Below are 17,359 nucleotides of genomic sequence, written 5' to 3' on the forward strand. Positions count from 1 at the left end.
TACCAGGATGTTTTGCTGCACCTGATGACTCACTGATACATCATCAATCACTGACCTCAACAATACACACCCAAAATGTGATCTATTCTCACATTCTGCCACATTGCTCCTGACAGAGATCACCTTTAGTGCCAACAGGGTTTTTAGGATATCATTTCAGAATACACCAGACTTGCTCTGGAAAACACAAACTGTGGAGCAACCATGCGCCAAACTGCCAAATATTACCTCAATATTCAGAATATATTATTTGAATATCCAAAAATGCTCTTTTTTCTGCAACCTCGTTCACTGAGAAAGCCAGGAAAAGACAAATGTTATGTTTTAGTATAATTTGGTTTAGGGCTTTGGAAACCTCAAAACTTGATTTCAAAGTTAATCGCAGGAGATGGATTTTGTCAAGTTCTAAGTGATTTAATTCTTCCCTTCCTTTTCTGGCAAATTTCATTTTTCTAGGCAGCAAAGACAACACAAAACCCTCATCATTAGGAATCATGAATCCAAACCCCTCAAACCAAAGGGGTGGAAGTAAACAGAATCCCAAAGATGCTGGAAACTGCTGGAAAGCAGGAACTGTATAAGCCACAGGACTGACCTTTTCTGGCATTTACCCCCACCTCTTTTTCAGCGCTGTTTAGGGGCTGTTTCCCTTTGAGCATCAATAAAAACCACAGGATTTGCTGGTCACTTACAGGCCGCAGTTTGCCATAGGAACTTTCTGGAGGAATTCGTGGAGGTTGGGAGAATCCAGGGGACTCTGAACCAAAGCTGTTTTCTGAGGGAATAAGCAACACCCTATTACAAAGAAGCCCCTCAGTATTCCTGAATTTATGTTGTAAAAAATGCTCTTTTTTTCTTTTTTTGCCCTCACTCTGAAAGGCTTCTAAATGAAGCCTTTCCACAAAATGTTTGCGAATTTCTCACCGTTCGTCGACGGAGACCTGGGGAAAAACTGGGATCCTCTTTTATCCGGGCTGGGATAGGGACTGGTGGGAGGCTGGTCGTACAGAGGCAGTGGTGGCAGAGAGTTGTTGGCCTTTGGAGTAGGGGACACCTATGCCAAAAAGAGGGAGAGGCTGCAGCACATCCTTCTCAGCACATTTAACACACACACAGAGCAGTTTTCCAACCCATCCCTACTCCAGCAAGTTCCCTCCAGAAGAAAAGCATCTGGCAGGAAAGTTTGGGAAGAAAAGCCAAGGTATCCAACAGGGATTCAATTTTTTAAAATCACAGGTTGCCACTGAAGAAAAATTTTCAGCCTCTCCACGTAATTCAGAGAGGATTTCTGAAGGTCATTCAAAACAAAAAGGCTGCTCAGCCAAGTGGGATTCACACAGAAGTGTTGGGATCATGAGCTTTATCCCCATCCCAAATGCATTTAAATGTTCATTTTAGTGGTCTTCCTAAATCAAGGAATAAAAATACTGAAAAATCCTGTTGTAGAAAACATATAAGTGCAGTTTCTATCTCCGAACTCCACATTGGAATGTGTCTGATTTTCTAATACGATATAAGGATTAGAGAACTACACTGTAGAAATTAGGAGATTTCTGCAGAAATTACTGTAATCCAAAACTTGGCAGTATCCTGCCCCTCAAAATTGAGAGAATATAGAACAGATTTAAGTATGAAAACACTAAATTAGGGCTGAAAGAGCCTGTAATTCTCTTTTTGCCAGGTTGTGTCTGACATCTCAGTCTCTCATAAATTAATGACAGGAAGTAAACTGTGAATTTTCTCCTTTGATTGCTTTCTATCCAAATATTTGCCTTCACTCATGAATTTGCAAAACTACATCAGTTGAACATTATTACGATGGGTAAGAAACTAAAATGCAAGCAGTGAGGGCTTGGGTTGGTTATTTTTCTTAAAAATAGTTTCTGATTTTTTTGTCTTAAACTGGTTTCAATTTTTTTCCCCTGAAGAAGTGACAGAACTTTGCAAATAATAAACCAAGCCAATACCTCTTTCCATACCTGGATATCCCCAATCCACTGAGTCTCTCCATTCTCTGAGGCCGTGAGCTCTTCAACCAACACTGAGGGGAAGACCCCGACGTGGCCGTTGAATTCTCCTTCCCAAAAGCCATCATCATCCTGGTTTTCCTTGTTCAGGATACGGATGATGGCTCCCTCTGGGAAGGACAGCTCATCATCTGTCTGCCCCTCATAATCATAAAGTGCTTTTACAAAACAGACTGCAAAATAGAAAAGGAAAAACCCAATGAGCTAAGGAAAAAACGTAAGTATATACCAAGTTTGATAGCTGGAGCTGGTGATTTTGAAGTTCTTTTAAAGATTCTGTTATTGATGAGCCAGATTATTCCAGTTTTCCTTAATTTTAATCTCAGCTGTATGAGCTAAGGAGGTGAATTGTGCAGATTTAATATGAGAGAGATAATTACTGAGATAATTACTGGAAATGGCAGTGTTCAGATACGGGTCAGTCTCTCTCTGCAACACCCTGAAAGGATGTTGTGGCCAGGTGGGGCCTTTTCTCCCAGGAAACCAGAGATAAAGCAAGAAAAAATGGCCTCAAATTGCACTAGGGGAGGCTCAGGTTGGATGTTAGGGAAAATCTCTTCCCTGGAATAATAAAACATTGGAACAGGCTGGGAAATGGTGGAGTTCCCATGCCTGGAAGAATTAAAAAATGAGTAAACTTTGCAGTATGGTGGAATTTGGTCAAGAGTTGGATTTCATGATCTTGGAGGTCTTTTCTACCCTTAATGATTCTGTGATTCCATGAAATCTGGGAAAATCTCCCAGACTCAATGTCCAGAGTGTTTCCAAGAGCCAGCTTGATATCCTAGGTATTTTTAAGTGGGATTTACCATTGGAGTCTCCGTTGAGGCTGCCTGGCACCAGGTCGGCCTCCGTGGAGTTGTTGGAGGTGTGGGATCGGGAGTCCAGCGCAGCCAGGGACTGGAGCATGCTCAGGAGGCTGCTGGAGGTTGGGAATTGCAGGTACTTCTCTGGCACATATCCCACCTGCCCCGCCTTGTTCCGTGCCTGTGAACCAACAACAGGAGCATTCTCTGCTTGGGAGCACTGCTCTGGAGAGAACCCCAGCACTCCCTCTCATCCCAACTTGTATCCTGAAAGAGTACATGGAAACAAGCCCAGAAAATGATACCTTTACCCAGTCTTCCATATCTCCATCTTCAATGACCTCCAACACCTCATGTTCCTCTATGGTCAGCTCATCTGGCTGGGAAGCCTGGAATGTAGGACAGGAAGGATGGAAAAGAAAAGTGGCTTTCAGGGCAAGGCATGGGCAGTGGAGAGAACGTTCCGACCTAGACTTTCATTAGAAGTGATGTCTGTTAAAAAACTGCAAGCTTTAACATGATTTAAAACATCCCACTGAAGGTTTTGCCATTCACAAAAGCCCTTCTGCCTGAGAACCTCCCTGAATCTCACCCTACCAAAAAAGCAAAGCTCAAGCTCCCAAAGGCACATTTATTATTTGTTTTTATATAATTGATAAAAAAAAATCACTAACCTTATAGGAATAAACAACTTTGCAGGTGAGAGGGTAATTTCTGAGAGTACCAGAAGGACTAGAACTGCTGTCATCAAAAACATCCATGCTGTCTTCAAACTCTTCACCTTCCTCCTTTTCTGCATCAGCATTGACCTGGTAAAACAAATTCCAGCTGGCATTACAGCAGCTGCTAAAAATTGGTGAAAAAATAACAATAAAAATGAGCTGGTCAATATTTTCCAGTGTGTGTTTTTTATTACTTATTGTTAGGGAAAGTAACTCAGCTTTGTTCAAGCACAAGCACCTGGACTTTAAAAAGTACTGCATAAGATTTTGGAAGCTCCAGCTCTACTGATGGACAGTTATAAAATCAATTTTTCACATAATCTGTGACTAAAGTACTTTGGAGATGTCATTGCAATGGCACAAAAACCAGTTTATTGGAAAAAAGGGAATTTATGCTACTGAAAGATTAATGTACCTGTGACCATGAGTTATAAAATAAATCTGCAATAGAAATATTTGAAGTTTAACAAAATAAAGTCACAAATCCACCTTCTAGCTGGTGTATTCCACACAGGAGATTTGCTGCAGTTTATTACAAAAATTCTTAAGAGACAGAAGATCTGTAAAAAATTGCTATAAAAGTTTAAATAAAACCTGAAGTCAATGTGCTGGAAAAATACAAGTTGGGGTATGACTGCCAGGAGCTGTGTTTTGGCCTCATGCCCAGGTTATGTTTTAATAAATAACTTTATCTCACGTGAAAAATGATGAATGATTCTGTGAAAACAGCTCTGTGAATCAAAGGCAACACTGTTATGTAGAGCCATCTTCCCTGTGTTTATTCCTATTAATGTGGAAGTGAATTTGGTGCTGCCCCAGAAAAGTGGGAGACTGATAAAAGAAAAAAAAGTTAAGCCAAGCCTACAAATTCCCACAGCAGTGGGAATATGTAGGCTCTAGGCCTGGACTAGAAGAGCACAAAACTTCATCACGTTCTGACATAATTAGTTTTTATGTTACTATTTCCAAACCAAATCCTTGCAGTTCTGGTGATTTTTTTCTTCCTCAGTAACTCTCAATCAAGAGCAGCTCACCTCCTCCTATCCTTCGGTGTGTTCATGGATTTTGGGATAACCAAAAATTGTCCCACAACTGGGCAATGCTTTGGGAGATCAGCAACCAACCACAAATTGTGGCAAATTTGAGGCTTCCTCTCCCGTTTCTCTGTCTTTTGCTGCGCATGATCCCAGCAGCCAGGGCTGACATCCAGCTGGGACATCATGGAAATCAGCAAATCATGTCTAGAAGGTTTGGGCAACATCTGCTCCTGCTTTTCTAGCACGAGGAGGAGAACCATGCCTTCATTTTCAGCGTGTGGGCTGCTCTCAACTCCTCGACTGGAATAATTTGGGAAGCAGGCATGGAGAGGGAAAACAAGAAACAGAGGTTTGCTTGACACGGCTCATCCTTCTGCAGGGTCTGGGATGGAAGATGGCATCAGTAAGGAATCAATGTATGGGACAGAATAACACTAAAAAGTGTGGGACAGGCAGCAAACACAGGAAGAAATGAAAGGGAAGTGATCAGAAAAGTGGATTATATAAATTTTAAAAATTGTGGACATATATATATATATGTATATATACATATATATATATATACACAATAAAACAAATAAACAAATTTATATTTTTATACAAATCTATCTTGTTTTCTTGCACATATACACAGATGGGTCCTGTCCTGTTCGCTGGGAGCAGAGCTCAACTTCCTCAGCTGTCCCCTCCTGTCAGGGGTTGTGCAGAGCCACAAGATCCCCCTGAGCCTCCTTTTCTCCAGGCTGAGCCCCTTCCCAGCTCCCTCAGCCCCTCCAGGTGGTCCAGCCCCTTCCCCAGCTCTGTCAAACACTGCCCACTCCTCCAGGCTGGAGTGAAAGTGCTGCTTGTTACAAACTGCAGCAATTCCTCTAAATTTTGGCATAATTTTGGTCCCAGCTCTAAGAATTCCATCTCTGGGCTGTCCCTGTCTAGCCTGCCAAGGTCAACAGAGCCTTTTTTAAATACAGGAGCCTACGTAAGTGTAAAAGGGAAAACGAGACTCGGAGCTGAACCTCCCAGGCTGAAGCATCACCTGGGACTAGCACGGGGGCCTCAGCTCCAGGGCCAACTGTGCCATATCTGGGGACACTGGGAATGGGGAATTGGGAGCAGCCCAACAGGCACAGAGAGAAGTTCAAGGAGGTGGAGTACAAAAAGAAATGGAATAAAATCACTGTTTAACACAGCTATGCCACAAATCCTCATCTATCGTGACCAAAGAGGATCTGAAATGAAACTCAGCATGAGAATTCCTTTGGGATTTTGGCAGGCTGACACTTGGATCTCCACACCCAAAGAGCTCAAGATAACATTATTAATGAAACTTCAAAGAAACATAAGACTTAGACACTGCCAGGAATCCACAGCTTCTCTGGGAGCCCTGTGCCAGGGCTCCCCACACTCACAGCCAGGAATTCCTTCCCAATATCCTATCAATCCATGCCCTCTGGCAGTGGGAGCCATTCCCTATGTCCTGTCCCTCCACCCCTCATTCCCAGTCCCTCTCCAGCTCTCCTGGAGCCCCTTTAGGCCCTGCAAGGGGCTCTGAGCTCTCCCTGGAGCCTTCTCTCTCCAGGTGAGCACCCCCAGCTCTCCCAGCCTGGCTCCAGCCCTGGAGCAGCTCCGGGGCCTCCTGTGGAACAAAGTCAGGAGCAGCCCCTGGAGAGATCCCACAACCCTGGGGAGATGTTTCCCTCTGGGAATCTGAGATCCCCACCCCTGGAGAGATGTTTCCCCCTGGGAATCCGAGATCCCACAACCCTGGGGAGATGTTCCCCCCTGGGAATCCGAGATCCCCAGCCCTGGAGAGATGTTTCCCCCTGGGAATCCAAGATCCCACAACCCTGGGGAGATGTTTCCCGCTGGGAATCTGAGATCCCACAACCTCGGGAGATGTTTCCCCCCAGAACCCATACCAGGTGTGCAGAGCCATTGTTAGTGACCAAGGACAGGCTGGCCCAGCGCTCGTTCTCCAGCTCCTCCATCACCTGGTTCATGGCACTCTTCAGCCACGTGTCCACAGACACCCCAATCTGCTTCAGCAGCTCCAGCCTCGCTTCTGCCTTCAGCTTGATGATCTGGGGATGCAAACACACACAGAGATCAGAGTTCCTCAGGCTCCCACCTTGCCCCATGGATCTTCTGACCATCCAGGGGGCTCCTGAAGCTGCTCCCTGTGGAAATGAGACCCACTCCTCATTTCCTTGCCTGCAGGAATGTGGTGTGAGCCAAGACACAGGCAGTGGTTTTCTGGAGGCCCAGCCAGTCTCACCAGTTGAGTTTTTTAAAGCAACACCTCTGAGTTTATGTTCGCTCCCAGCTCACACCCTTAAGCAGTTCAGTGTAACTTTCAAGTCCAACAACCCCAGTGCTTCACAAGGTTTTCAAAATTAGTAATATCCACAGTGCAGACCCTTCCAGGTGGTGACTAAGCTGCATGTGAAACACAAATAAACCCGACAAGATACACACACACACATCAACCCAACAACTCCCAAGCGAGGCTATTTTCCACCAGCACGTGCCAGAGATCACAGGAAACTCATTTGTTATGGAAGCACAAGATGTTAATAACCCTCAAATTAAGTAAATATCACACTCCAACAAACAGTTTCAGGATTTTTGTCTTCAGAACAGCATGAAAATGGAGGTTTTCTGACAGCTGGGTTCACTTCAGCATCCTGGCACGCTGTCTGGCTGATGGAGCCAAAGGATTTAACAAATTCATGGCAAAGCACCACCCAGATCTAAATTAGTTCACAGTCTGGGAAGAGCAGTGGGAAGAAATTCAGGATTTCAGCAAGACACGGAAGGCAAACCCAGGGATAAAACTCAGGGTATTTTTGTCTAGATCAGCCCTCTCGACACCCCCTTGCTGCCGTTGCTCATGAGAGGAACAAAAATCAAGTCATTTCTGAAAAATCCTTCAATGAGTCACTGATGAAGGCAGCAACAGAAACCCACTGAACCAGCCTGGAATTCTTCCCACATTCCCTTTCACAGCACTGGTCATTTTTAGCAAGTAGCAAAGTTTCATCTCCTTTCTCTCCCTTCCAGCCCTTCTCACAGGCATCTGAAGCACCTCACTGCAGCATCCCTGACACACTCAGCAGCACTGGGAATCCAAGCAAAACCAGCAAAAACAGGTGAGTTCAGGCAAAAATTAGAGGGAAATTCCCTTTCCAGTAGTGGCTGAAGCACAGCAGACTATGCAGAATATATGTACAGTGAATTCAAATGCCAGTGGGTGTCAGGTAGGTGTTTATCTCTTACACAAATCCTTACTCCATAAAAAATTTTGTGTTGAGCTGAAGTGATACAGGTATTTTTCTCATTTTTGACTTGCTGCTGCACATACAGAATCAGAGAATCATATCTTTCTACTAAGAAAATAAATCAGAAAAGAAATGACTACTAACTTTATTAAGCTGAACTCCTAAAAATGTCTCCATTTTCACTTAATTTGTGAGGGTAACTTTAAACCTGTCTCAATCAAACCACTTTTGAGAGACATTATTTTAAATTCTGTGTAGAAGAAATGTGATTTTTAAGGAGTAGGTCAGTTCTAAGAGGGAAATTTATGATGTCAGATGGCTACAGCTGTTTGCACACGCTCTGCCCTGTAATCAGGGATGGAGAAAGGAGGATGGGACAACTTTGAGAGGTGTTTCCCATGGGAAAAGCCAAAGCCACTGAGCTACTTCTTCATGCAAGGGGTCTCCAGGTGAATGATTAACAGTAAATAGTGTTCAGAGAGCTGAGAAAAGGAGGCAAAACTCAGTGCATCCCTTATCTCCTGTTCCTAAGCACCCAAGATTTTCAACAAACCCACTCCAACCTTGCAGCTGCACAGGGCAGGGAGAACAACCTTGTCGAAGGCAACCAATTCACAGAATCCCAGAATGTTTTGGGTTGGAAGGACCTTAAAATCATCCAGTGCCACCCCCTGCCATGGGCAGAGACACCTTCTGCTATCCCAGGCTGCTCCAAGCCCCATCCAGCCTGGCCTTGAATATATAAATATATATATATATATATATATATATATATATATAAAATGTAGATATTTACTTGTGGAGTGAAGTAGCTCTCCCCTAACTTGCCTTTAGATCCTGACACCCATTTATGAGCACTTTCCCTGTGCCTCCATCTAGGACTTGCTCAGCCCAGTTGCTTTGCTGTTTACCTCGTTATGCAATTTCCAATTAGGCTGAGTTGTGCTACAGCAATAAACATTGGTCCAAGCTGCTACAAACATCTGCAGTTGCTGTTAGTCCTTCCTCTACTGTAGTTTGTTTGTACAAATTGTGAGCTAAAATAAACAAGCTGCTCCAAAATCCTTGAGTGTACTTGACAAGAGGTTTTAATTCAATGTATCCAGCAAATCCAGTGGAGTTCCCCCTCCCTGTTTACACCCAGGAGCTTTAACAGTAAACAAATGTTTGTTCTAAACCACAAATGTTTTGAGTTTCATTCCATTGCAGACAAGCCACAAAAGCACCAGAAGCATTAGGTCAGGCCTGCACTTGAAAGTTATTTACAAGCTAAAATTATATTTTTACCTAAATAATTATGCTGGTAGACCAGAGTTAACAGCTTCCTACCTGTAGGAAAAATACAAATAAAATACTACTCAGGAGTAAAACTTTATTCTGCTTCTCACACAGGATCAGCTATACATTTAAACATAGTTTTGTGGTGGCCTTGGCAGTGCTGGGTTGGTCTTGATGATCTTGGAGTGCCCTTCCAACCCCAATGACTCTGTGACTCTGTAAAGATACAAACATTTCATTCAAGCATCACTCCATCTGACTGAGCTGGGGTTGATGCCTTAATTATGCCAGAATAAAATGTTAAGAAGGAAACAGGGCAATAGTGGTGATTTCACCACATTGTGTCATAAACTTTTCTCAAAGTCTTGTTCCCTTGAAAGATCATCACATTAAAAACTAAGCAAGGCTTTAACCCTGCTTTTCCCTGCCTCCCACTGGAGTCCCCAGGGACACTCATGCTGTGCCCCCTGACAGAGTGACCTCCTATGACAGACTCAAAAATATCTTCAATCAAGTGACCCTTGGCATTCCCAGCAACTCTGAGCATCTCCAGGAAGGCAGCTGAGCTTCCAAAGCCCAGGAATGCTGGAACCCAGCACTGGCTCCGAAATCTGGGTGCTGCCCAAATTTCATTGTTAGGAAATCTCACTGCAGGACAAACATTTTCCTGTGTAACAGTGAAATTGCTGTTTACAGTCACCAATTACTGGTTAATAGCTGAGGACTGGGGTATTTTTACACTGATTAAAAAGCCATCAGCCACCCACAAAATGTACAAACTCTTCTGGGGGGTTCCTGCTCCTCTAAACTGTTCTTTCTGCTGGGAGGATCTAAGAAGATGAAAGGAAAAACCACCCAAGTTTTAGAAAATGTAAACACTGTTATCTATTCCTCACATACCTGACGTTGCTCCACATGGGAGATGCAATAGTTTTGTTTATTTACTGTTCCAGTCTTAATTAAGCAGTGGTTTTTTGACCCACAGCTTACTCAAGATGAAGATACACAACTGTTCTGCAAGGCATGGAAATGAAAGCCAGCAGGCACATTACAGAGCTGTTCCCATTCCCAGGAGAGAAAAGGGCTGGAAAGAAACTCAGAGTTCCTTCACATCCCACAAATCCTCAAATCCAAGTCCTCCAAAGCCATTTACAAAGGTGTTAGAGTAAAAACCACACAGAAATGCAGGAAATGTTGCCCCTTCAATATTCTGGTTTAGGTTTTTTTAAAGACAGTTTTAAATGGATTTTCCTGAAAAGAGAGTTGCTTTACCTGCCATGGCTTTTCAAGGTGCAGAACAAACCCTGTGCCATGCCCAGATTTATTTTTTTTTTCTCCTGAAGAATTCAGGATTATTTCTTTTACACAGAAGTTGCACTTAGGAGCTTTGTCAGATCATCTTAAATAGGATAAAATCAGATTAAATTAGGATTATGAGGAGACCCAAACCATCTTCTCTGAGAAATGTTTAATTCAACTGTAGTATTTTTTCAGTGGCAGGAAACAAAATCATACAGGAACTATTTAGGGTGGAAAACCCCTCTAAGATCATGGAGTCCAACTGTTCCCCCAGCACTTCCAAGGCCACCACTGACCATGTCCCCAAGTGGCTGGACACTCTCATTTGGAAAATTCTTTTTTCAAATGAAAAAATCAATGCAGAGAGATTCTGCCAAAACATTCTGGAAAGCCATTAGCTTTATTTCTGTCCCCACTTAGAAACACCTTTTGTTGAAATTCTAGACTTTTTAATTGAAAAATATATTAAAATGAAACAGTATTAAAATGAAATCATTCTCTTCAGGAAAAGTTAAATTTTAGGCCACTGGAATTATGATACAGTGACAGGCATGACTATAAATCAATTTGATTTATAATTAAGTCTTGGAATGCCCTAAACTTCTCAAAACCCAAAGTGAGTCTTATTCCATGCAGTTTAGTTTTAAATCACAGCCTGCAGTGTTAAAGTAGGAATGTATAAGGAAATAAACCAAAAAAATTCAGCTTGCACTGCCTTGCTGGGGTTTGGGGTGGGAAACCCAAAACTGTGGCAAAACCACCCCAACCAAAAAGATAAATCCTGTCCAACACAACTCACCTAAATCTGGATCCTTTTTCTGCACCAGGTGGGGAATTAGCTTATAAATTACATTTTCCACCACAACACTGAGTGAGTTTCTTTTCTAAGTGGGAGGCTGGTCTGGAGGTTTGTACAGCTATTCCAGGAGTTAATTTATATGCTAAATAATCTGAAATCCAACGTGAAGCAAGCAGGAAATGAAGCACTGGCACACATAACACCTCTTCCAAGGGAATTCCAAGGTTAAGGAAACAGAGGGGAAGCTATTCCTGGAACAGAATCCACCTGCACAGCTCCAGCCCAAGTGGCAGATGGGGTTTTCCCAAGCTTAAGGCACATAAAGCATTAAAGATCCCTAAGGATTGAAGTTGTAAGGTTTAAGAAGTGGCTCTCAAGTTGTTGGGAATGGACATTACCCAAATTCTGTAAGGAAATAAGTGTCTGTAAAATGAATGTATGCAAACATTTATTATCATGTTTCTCTGAGGTCCTGGGTGAACACTGGTTCCTCATAGAGTGAAAAATGTAGTGGACATTTCAGAGCCAAAACAGTCAGTAAGACTGAGGCACAGGCTGGATTAAACACCCCAAAGCCCATCACCTAGAAAATCATCCCATTCCCACCCCTGCCATGGGCTGGGACACTTTCCACTGCCCCAGGTTTCTCCAAGCCCTGTCCAGCCTGACCTTGGGCATTGCCAGGGATCCAGGGACAGCTCCAGCTTCTCTGGGCACCCTGTGCCAGGGCCTCCCCACCTTCCCAGACAGGAATTCCTTTCCAATATCCCACCTATCCCTGCCCTCTGGCAGTGGGAAGCAATTCCCTATTTCCTGGTATCACCCACCATGAAAAAAATCATTCTCCTCCCCACTAAACTGCTTTTCACCAAGAGAGTTTGAAATTCCTGCTCTGTGGATGTCACTAGGATTTTTCCAGGCCAGTCCTCAATGTGCTGACCTGGAAAGACCAACAGCTCCTACACATCTCCTGCAGGGAAGGCACCTGGCTCCCTGCACTGCTTTCCCAGCCTTTGCTTCCTGAGCTCACCCAGAGATGGCAGCGAGGGGCACTTTACAACTTCTCCCTTTTGGATTGGGAGCCTTATTCCCTGGAAGAGCTCCAGGCCAGGTTGGACAGGCCTTGGAGCAATCTGGTCTAGTGGAAGGTGTCTCTGCCCATGGCAGGGGTTGGGACTAAATTATCCTGAAGGTCCCTTCCCTCCGAAACCATGCTGTGATTCCATTTCATTTATTTTCCTGAAGCATATGGAATTTGCTTTGTCCCCACTGTGACACAAACAGCAATAAATATCCAGTGCCAAATACAAGGAGTGGGAGAAATCAGCCCCTCAAGCACAATTAAAAATGGCCCTACACCTCTGAGCTGATCAAACAGAGCAAACAGCACCGCAGTGAGCCTTAACCAGATCTAATCAGGTACAAACACTCTCTGGAGAGCTGTAGGTATCCTGATGAGCAGACAAAATACATCCCCCTGTAATTAAGTGGGAATAGGATTAATTGCTGTGGAGGCCCAAAGACCTGAGAGCAAATGGGAAACCTCTCCCACCATCCTGGAGAAGAATCCTGTCAGCCCTGGGACAACTGCACTGCCTGGGAAGAGCCCAGCTGGAGCCTCTGCTGGGAGAGAGGAAAAAGGAGATGAGAAGAAGAAATCTCTGCTGACACTGCTGAGGCACCTCCAGTCCTGGGGGCAGCTTCAGGATCTTCAGGACAAGAAGGAAATGGAGGGGCTGGAGGGTGTGCAGAGAAGGGAATAGAGCTGGGAATGGGCTGGAGAATTCCTGAGGGAGCTGGGAAGGGGCTCAGCCTGGAGAAAAGGAGGGTCAGGGGGGACCCTGTGGTTCTGCACAGCTCCTGACAGGAGGGGACAGCCAGGGGGAGTTGGGTTCTGCCCCAGTAAATTCCTGTCTGCAGTCATTGAAAGATAAAAGGATTCAGGCAGTGGGAAAATGGAAAGCTCAATTCCTTCATTCCTTCCTGTTGTTACAGAAATCAAAGCTGAAATCACAGAAGTTCTACTTCAATTACCTGAATTGGGTGAGTGAGTACAGAGGAGTTTCAAGAATGGTTTATTTTCACAAAAATCAGTTTTCAGTTTCAATTCCCAAACTTTTAATTGATCTCCTTTACAGCTGATGCCTGAATTGTGCCACTTTCAAATTGAATGAGCACCTTATGCTCTCAGGGCTTGTCTATCAAAGTGGTTCAATGCTGCTGGGACAAGAATAGAATCCCTCTGGATCTAAACTTCACTGTGAGTCAGTAACTACAGTCAATTTTACTTCTTTGCCAGTGCCAGAGGTATTATCACTCAAGATCTAACATTATTTTAACATTTCCTTTTAAAAGAAGAAATCAAACAAACAAACAAACAAAAACCCACCCTATTTTAACAAATCCCGTATTTTCCAATTTTAACATAAAAATGTGTGTTCTGGTTATCAGTCACAGTCACATCTGCCACGAATCACCTGCACAGCAGCACTCTGCTGGAAATCCTAATTTTTCCCTGACTCTAATCAAGGAGTTTGCTCCCTGAAAACATCACAAGGAAAAACAGCTGTTATCCCAGGTAGAAAAAGATCAGAGATAACCCACTGAGCTGTTGATGTGCCAATCTGAGGCTTTATATCCATCTTGCAGAAGGGGAAAAAAATGGGATTCTCTAATATTTCCTGATCCTGAGCACATTTTTACTCAATTCCTTTGCTGTACTTTCAAATTAGACCTGTTTCCACATCCCTGTACTTGTTAAATACAGGTATTCATATGGAACAGCTCCTCAGCTCCTCCCAGGGCTTAGATTTCCCTGGATTCAGGTGTCCAAGGAAGAGGGCAATGAGATGAACACTTCTATGCCCACCCTGGGCAAAATAAGTACACCCTGGAAAAAAATAAAACCTTTACCAATAAAACCCTCTCTAACCAAACCAGAAAGAATTAATCCCAACATGTTTGTGAAGTTGTCTTCCCCCTTCAGGAATGATGAGAATAGAAAAAAAGGGGAAAAGTGGATTTGCAAAGGAAAATAAATGAGTCAAGAAACCAAAATGGGATAGAACAGGCACAAAAATTTCCATAAAAATTTCCATAAGCATTTCAAGAGAAAAATAAAATAAAAATCAAATTTCTGTGTCATCCTCACACACCTTCATAGGTGATACCAGAACAAAATCCACAGGCTCCCTACACCCTAAATAACTTTTTGCATAAATGCCATTCCCAACCCCACCCTCAGTAATTCCAACTCAATCAGGTGCACTTAAATATACAGGAATGTTTGGTTTTCACCCACTGCAAGCAATTATAATTGTATTCTCAAAGAACAGGTTTTAGCTCAAAGCTTGGGTTGTCCTTCTCCAGGATTTTATGTGTGCAAAAATCTCGTCTGATTTGTGGTCTTGAGCTCAGTCTCAGAGAAGTGGGGACCAACCAGGCTAAAAGAAAAAGCCATTCCCAAGTGGAAATAAAATCTCCCTGAATTCACTTATTAGTTTATCCAAAAGAAATAAACAATGCTACACTATAAACAGCTTTGGTGGCAATACAGAAAAGTCCACAAAGTGGTTTCCACACCTTCCCAAAAGCTCAGGGATAACTTTATGTCTTTAAAATATGCAGCAGAAGAGAAAGAAGTTGGCAAAAATCCCCCAGTCACTGAGTTTCATCCTCAGGTACTAGGCACTGGCACCACATTCCCCTGTACAACAGGGCACATGTTAAATGTCAGGAAGGTAAGGAATGGTTTCACTCCAACACACAGGGAAATCAGGAAAATACACTATTTGTATTAGTTAAAACACATGTCTTGGAGAAAATAATATATAAAACTTCCACTTCTTGGCACTTTCCCTCTCTCCTAAGTCACATAAGTTCCAGACTGATTTAATTTGCACCTTTTATAATATTTGCTGCAAGAACTTTCTCTTTGGCAACTTCTTATCCTGATTTTATTTCCTGCTACTGCTTTTATCCTTGCAGATTTAATAACTAACTATTTACGTATATACATAAGTATTTTGGAGTATGGTCTGTTGGAAATAATTTACTCAAAACAGGTTTTTAAATCACTTTCTGTAAGAATTAGGTTTTAAAAAACACATATCCTGCATTTGCTTTAAAAAAAAAGGAGCCTGATAGTTCTCCTGCCAGGAGGAGGAATAAGTTTGCTCTGTATTTTCTAACCCCTTCACCTGTAAATCACATTCCTAATGACATCAGGTACTCTGAGGTATGAGAAGCACTTCACTGAAACAATTAGGTTCCTTCTACAGCTTTAATTAAGCAAACTACTCACCCAAAACCCAGCAGATCAGATCCTGCTGCCTGCAGAGGGGTTTTTCAGTCAGTGACCATGAAAACAGCTCACTTTGACCAGCCCAACACTGGCAGCCAGATAAGAAGTTAAGTTTTTCATGAGTCTTAACCCACAACAGGTCTCAAAAAGCTCAGTAACCCTTTTAAAAGCACCTCACAGTAAAATTAGAGATACAAGGATTATTTCCAATGTTTTCTCATCAACAGTCACATTTAGTTTGTGTATCACAACCCACTACAACAGCACATGGCAGTTGCTTCTAAAACCTAAAAATATGAAAGCAGAGATAACATCACCATTTTCTGGTATTAATTTCTTCAAGCAGAAAGAAATTAGTAAAAACAATGAGATTGTTTTTCAATCTGTTTCAGATAAAGCCCCTAAATATAGAGATTCTTGACCTCTGACAGAGAAAAATGCAGTAAGAGGACTCACTCTTCATCAGGAGGTGTTTCTAATATCACTCTTCTGATCTGGACTTTCATGAAGTTCATTCAGTGATTTGACAAATACCAAATGAAGAAAAGAAAAAAAAAATCTTAAAATTCCCTGGGTTTTGATGCTAAAAATACACATTTCCCCCAACCAAGTGAAGTTGTAACAAAGATCTACCTGTGGGAAGGAAGTGAAAATGCCAAAAGATTTTCCTTTTTACCTCAGCCTTGCGAATGCTCTCCCTGGCTTCGTCTATTTTCTGCTCCAGCTCCGCTCGGGTTTGCTCAGACATCACGGGCCCGTGGCACTCCAGCTCTTCCAGGGTCTGCCAGGAACAAGGAAACACACCACAGGTGCAGAAGATGCCAAAGACAGGTATTTGTGACAATCAGTTACTGCCTGGATGCTGGGGTTGGCTGACAAAGGTCCATCCCAGGAAAGAAAAGGTGATGACTCTAATGCTTTGGCCATTCCCTGTGTCCACCTCTTATCCCAAGTCCCTCTCCAGCTGTCTTGGAGCCCCTTTAGGCACTGGAAGGGGTACTGAGGTCTCCCTGGAGCCTTCCCAGAGATGTCAGAGCATTCTGGATGTTCTTTTTCTCCAGCTGATGCTGTGCTCATGGGTTGGAATTATATGGATGACCAGGAAACTGGGCAGGGTGAAAGCACAGCAGACTCCTTCGTGGCTGGATTTTTTGGGGGAAGAGCAAGAAGTTTTGTCTTTATTCTCCCTCCTAAAAGACACATTCAACACATTCCAAAACCCAGCTGCCAGATGCCCAAACACAGCTCTTGGCCCTTCAGAGCTGAGCCACAGCCACAGAAATAAATTTATCAATTCACATCTAATTTTACCTCTTCGCATTAGATTTAACAGCCAATTCCTCACGGATTTTCCCGGTGTGGAACAGACTTTTGACACCCATGCCCCAGGTGAGTCCCTGGTGCTGGCAGCTGCTGCTGTCCCAAGGGATGTGCTTTTCCCAGACCTACCCTCTGGCTGTGCACGATGTTCTTGTGCTCGCGGGCCACCCGCGTCGCCCATTTCCGCGCCTCCTTGTTCAAGCTGTGCTCCTCGGTTGTTCCCGTCTCCGATTCCAGCTGGCGGCTCTGCAACGGGCAACAAGGATGAGGCAGGATGGCCCAGACCCCGGGCTACCTCTGTGCTTGCCTATAGGGTAACTCGGTGTTACATTTATCAGCCTGGGGTCTTGTTTCTTACAAAACAAGGAAGCGTGACAAGAACCTCCTGGTGAACTTTGGGATGGGACCAGGTTGTGGGAAGGCAACTCCAAAGCCAAAAGTTCACAAGAATTCAATTCCCAAAGTAAAAAGGCATTATAGGAAGCAAAGATCA

General features: G+C 43.4%; 1 protein-coding gene across 7 annotated transcripts in view; it reads right to left on the bottom strand.

The window, feature by feature from the left end:
- Nucleotides 1-17,359, bottom strand: part of FCHSD2 (FCH and double SH3 domains 2) — a 121,455-nt gene that overhangs the window by 2,810 nt on the left and 101,286 nt on the right. For 4 of the 7 annotated variants that reach the window (XM_021550115.4, XM_021550114.4, XM_085590651.1 and 1 more), the window contains 9 exons: nt 16,996-17,112; nt 16,223-16,327; nt 6,509-6,670; nt 3,508-3,642; nt 3,139-3,222; nt 2,837-3,014; nt 1,980-2,200; nt 925-1,054; nt 693-775 (listed from right to left, as the gene is read on the bottom strand). In XM_021550115.4, coding sequence (XP_021405790.2) covers nt 693-775; nt 925-1,054; nt 1,980-2,200; nt 2,837-3,014; nt 3,139-3,222; nt 3,508-3,642; nt 6,509-6,670; nt 16,223-16,327; nt 16,996-17,112 — 1,215 coding nt within the window. Of the gene's footprint in view, nt 1-692; nt 776-924; nt 1,055-1,967; nt 2,201-2,836; nt 3,015-3,138; nt 3,223-3,507; nt 3,643-6,508; nt 6,671-16,222; nt 16,328-16,995; nt 17,113-17,359 lie in introns of all 7 variants that reach the window. The other 3 variants (XM_085590634.1, XM_085590620.1, XM_085590644.1) reach the window with 1 other exon arrangement.

This window comes from Lonchura striata, chromosome 1 (assembly GCF_050655825.1).
Source record: "Lonchura striata isolate lonStrDom1 chromosome 1, ASM5065582v1, whole genome shotgun sequence".
NCBI lineage: Eukaryota > Metazoa > Chordata > Aves > Passeriformes > Estrildidae > Lonchura > Lonchura striata.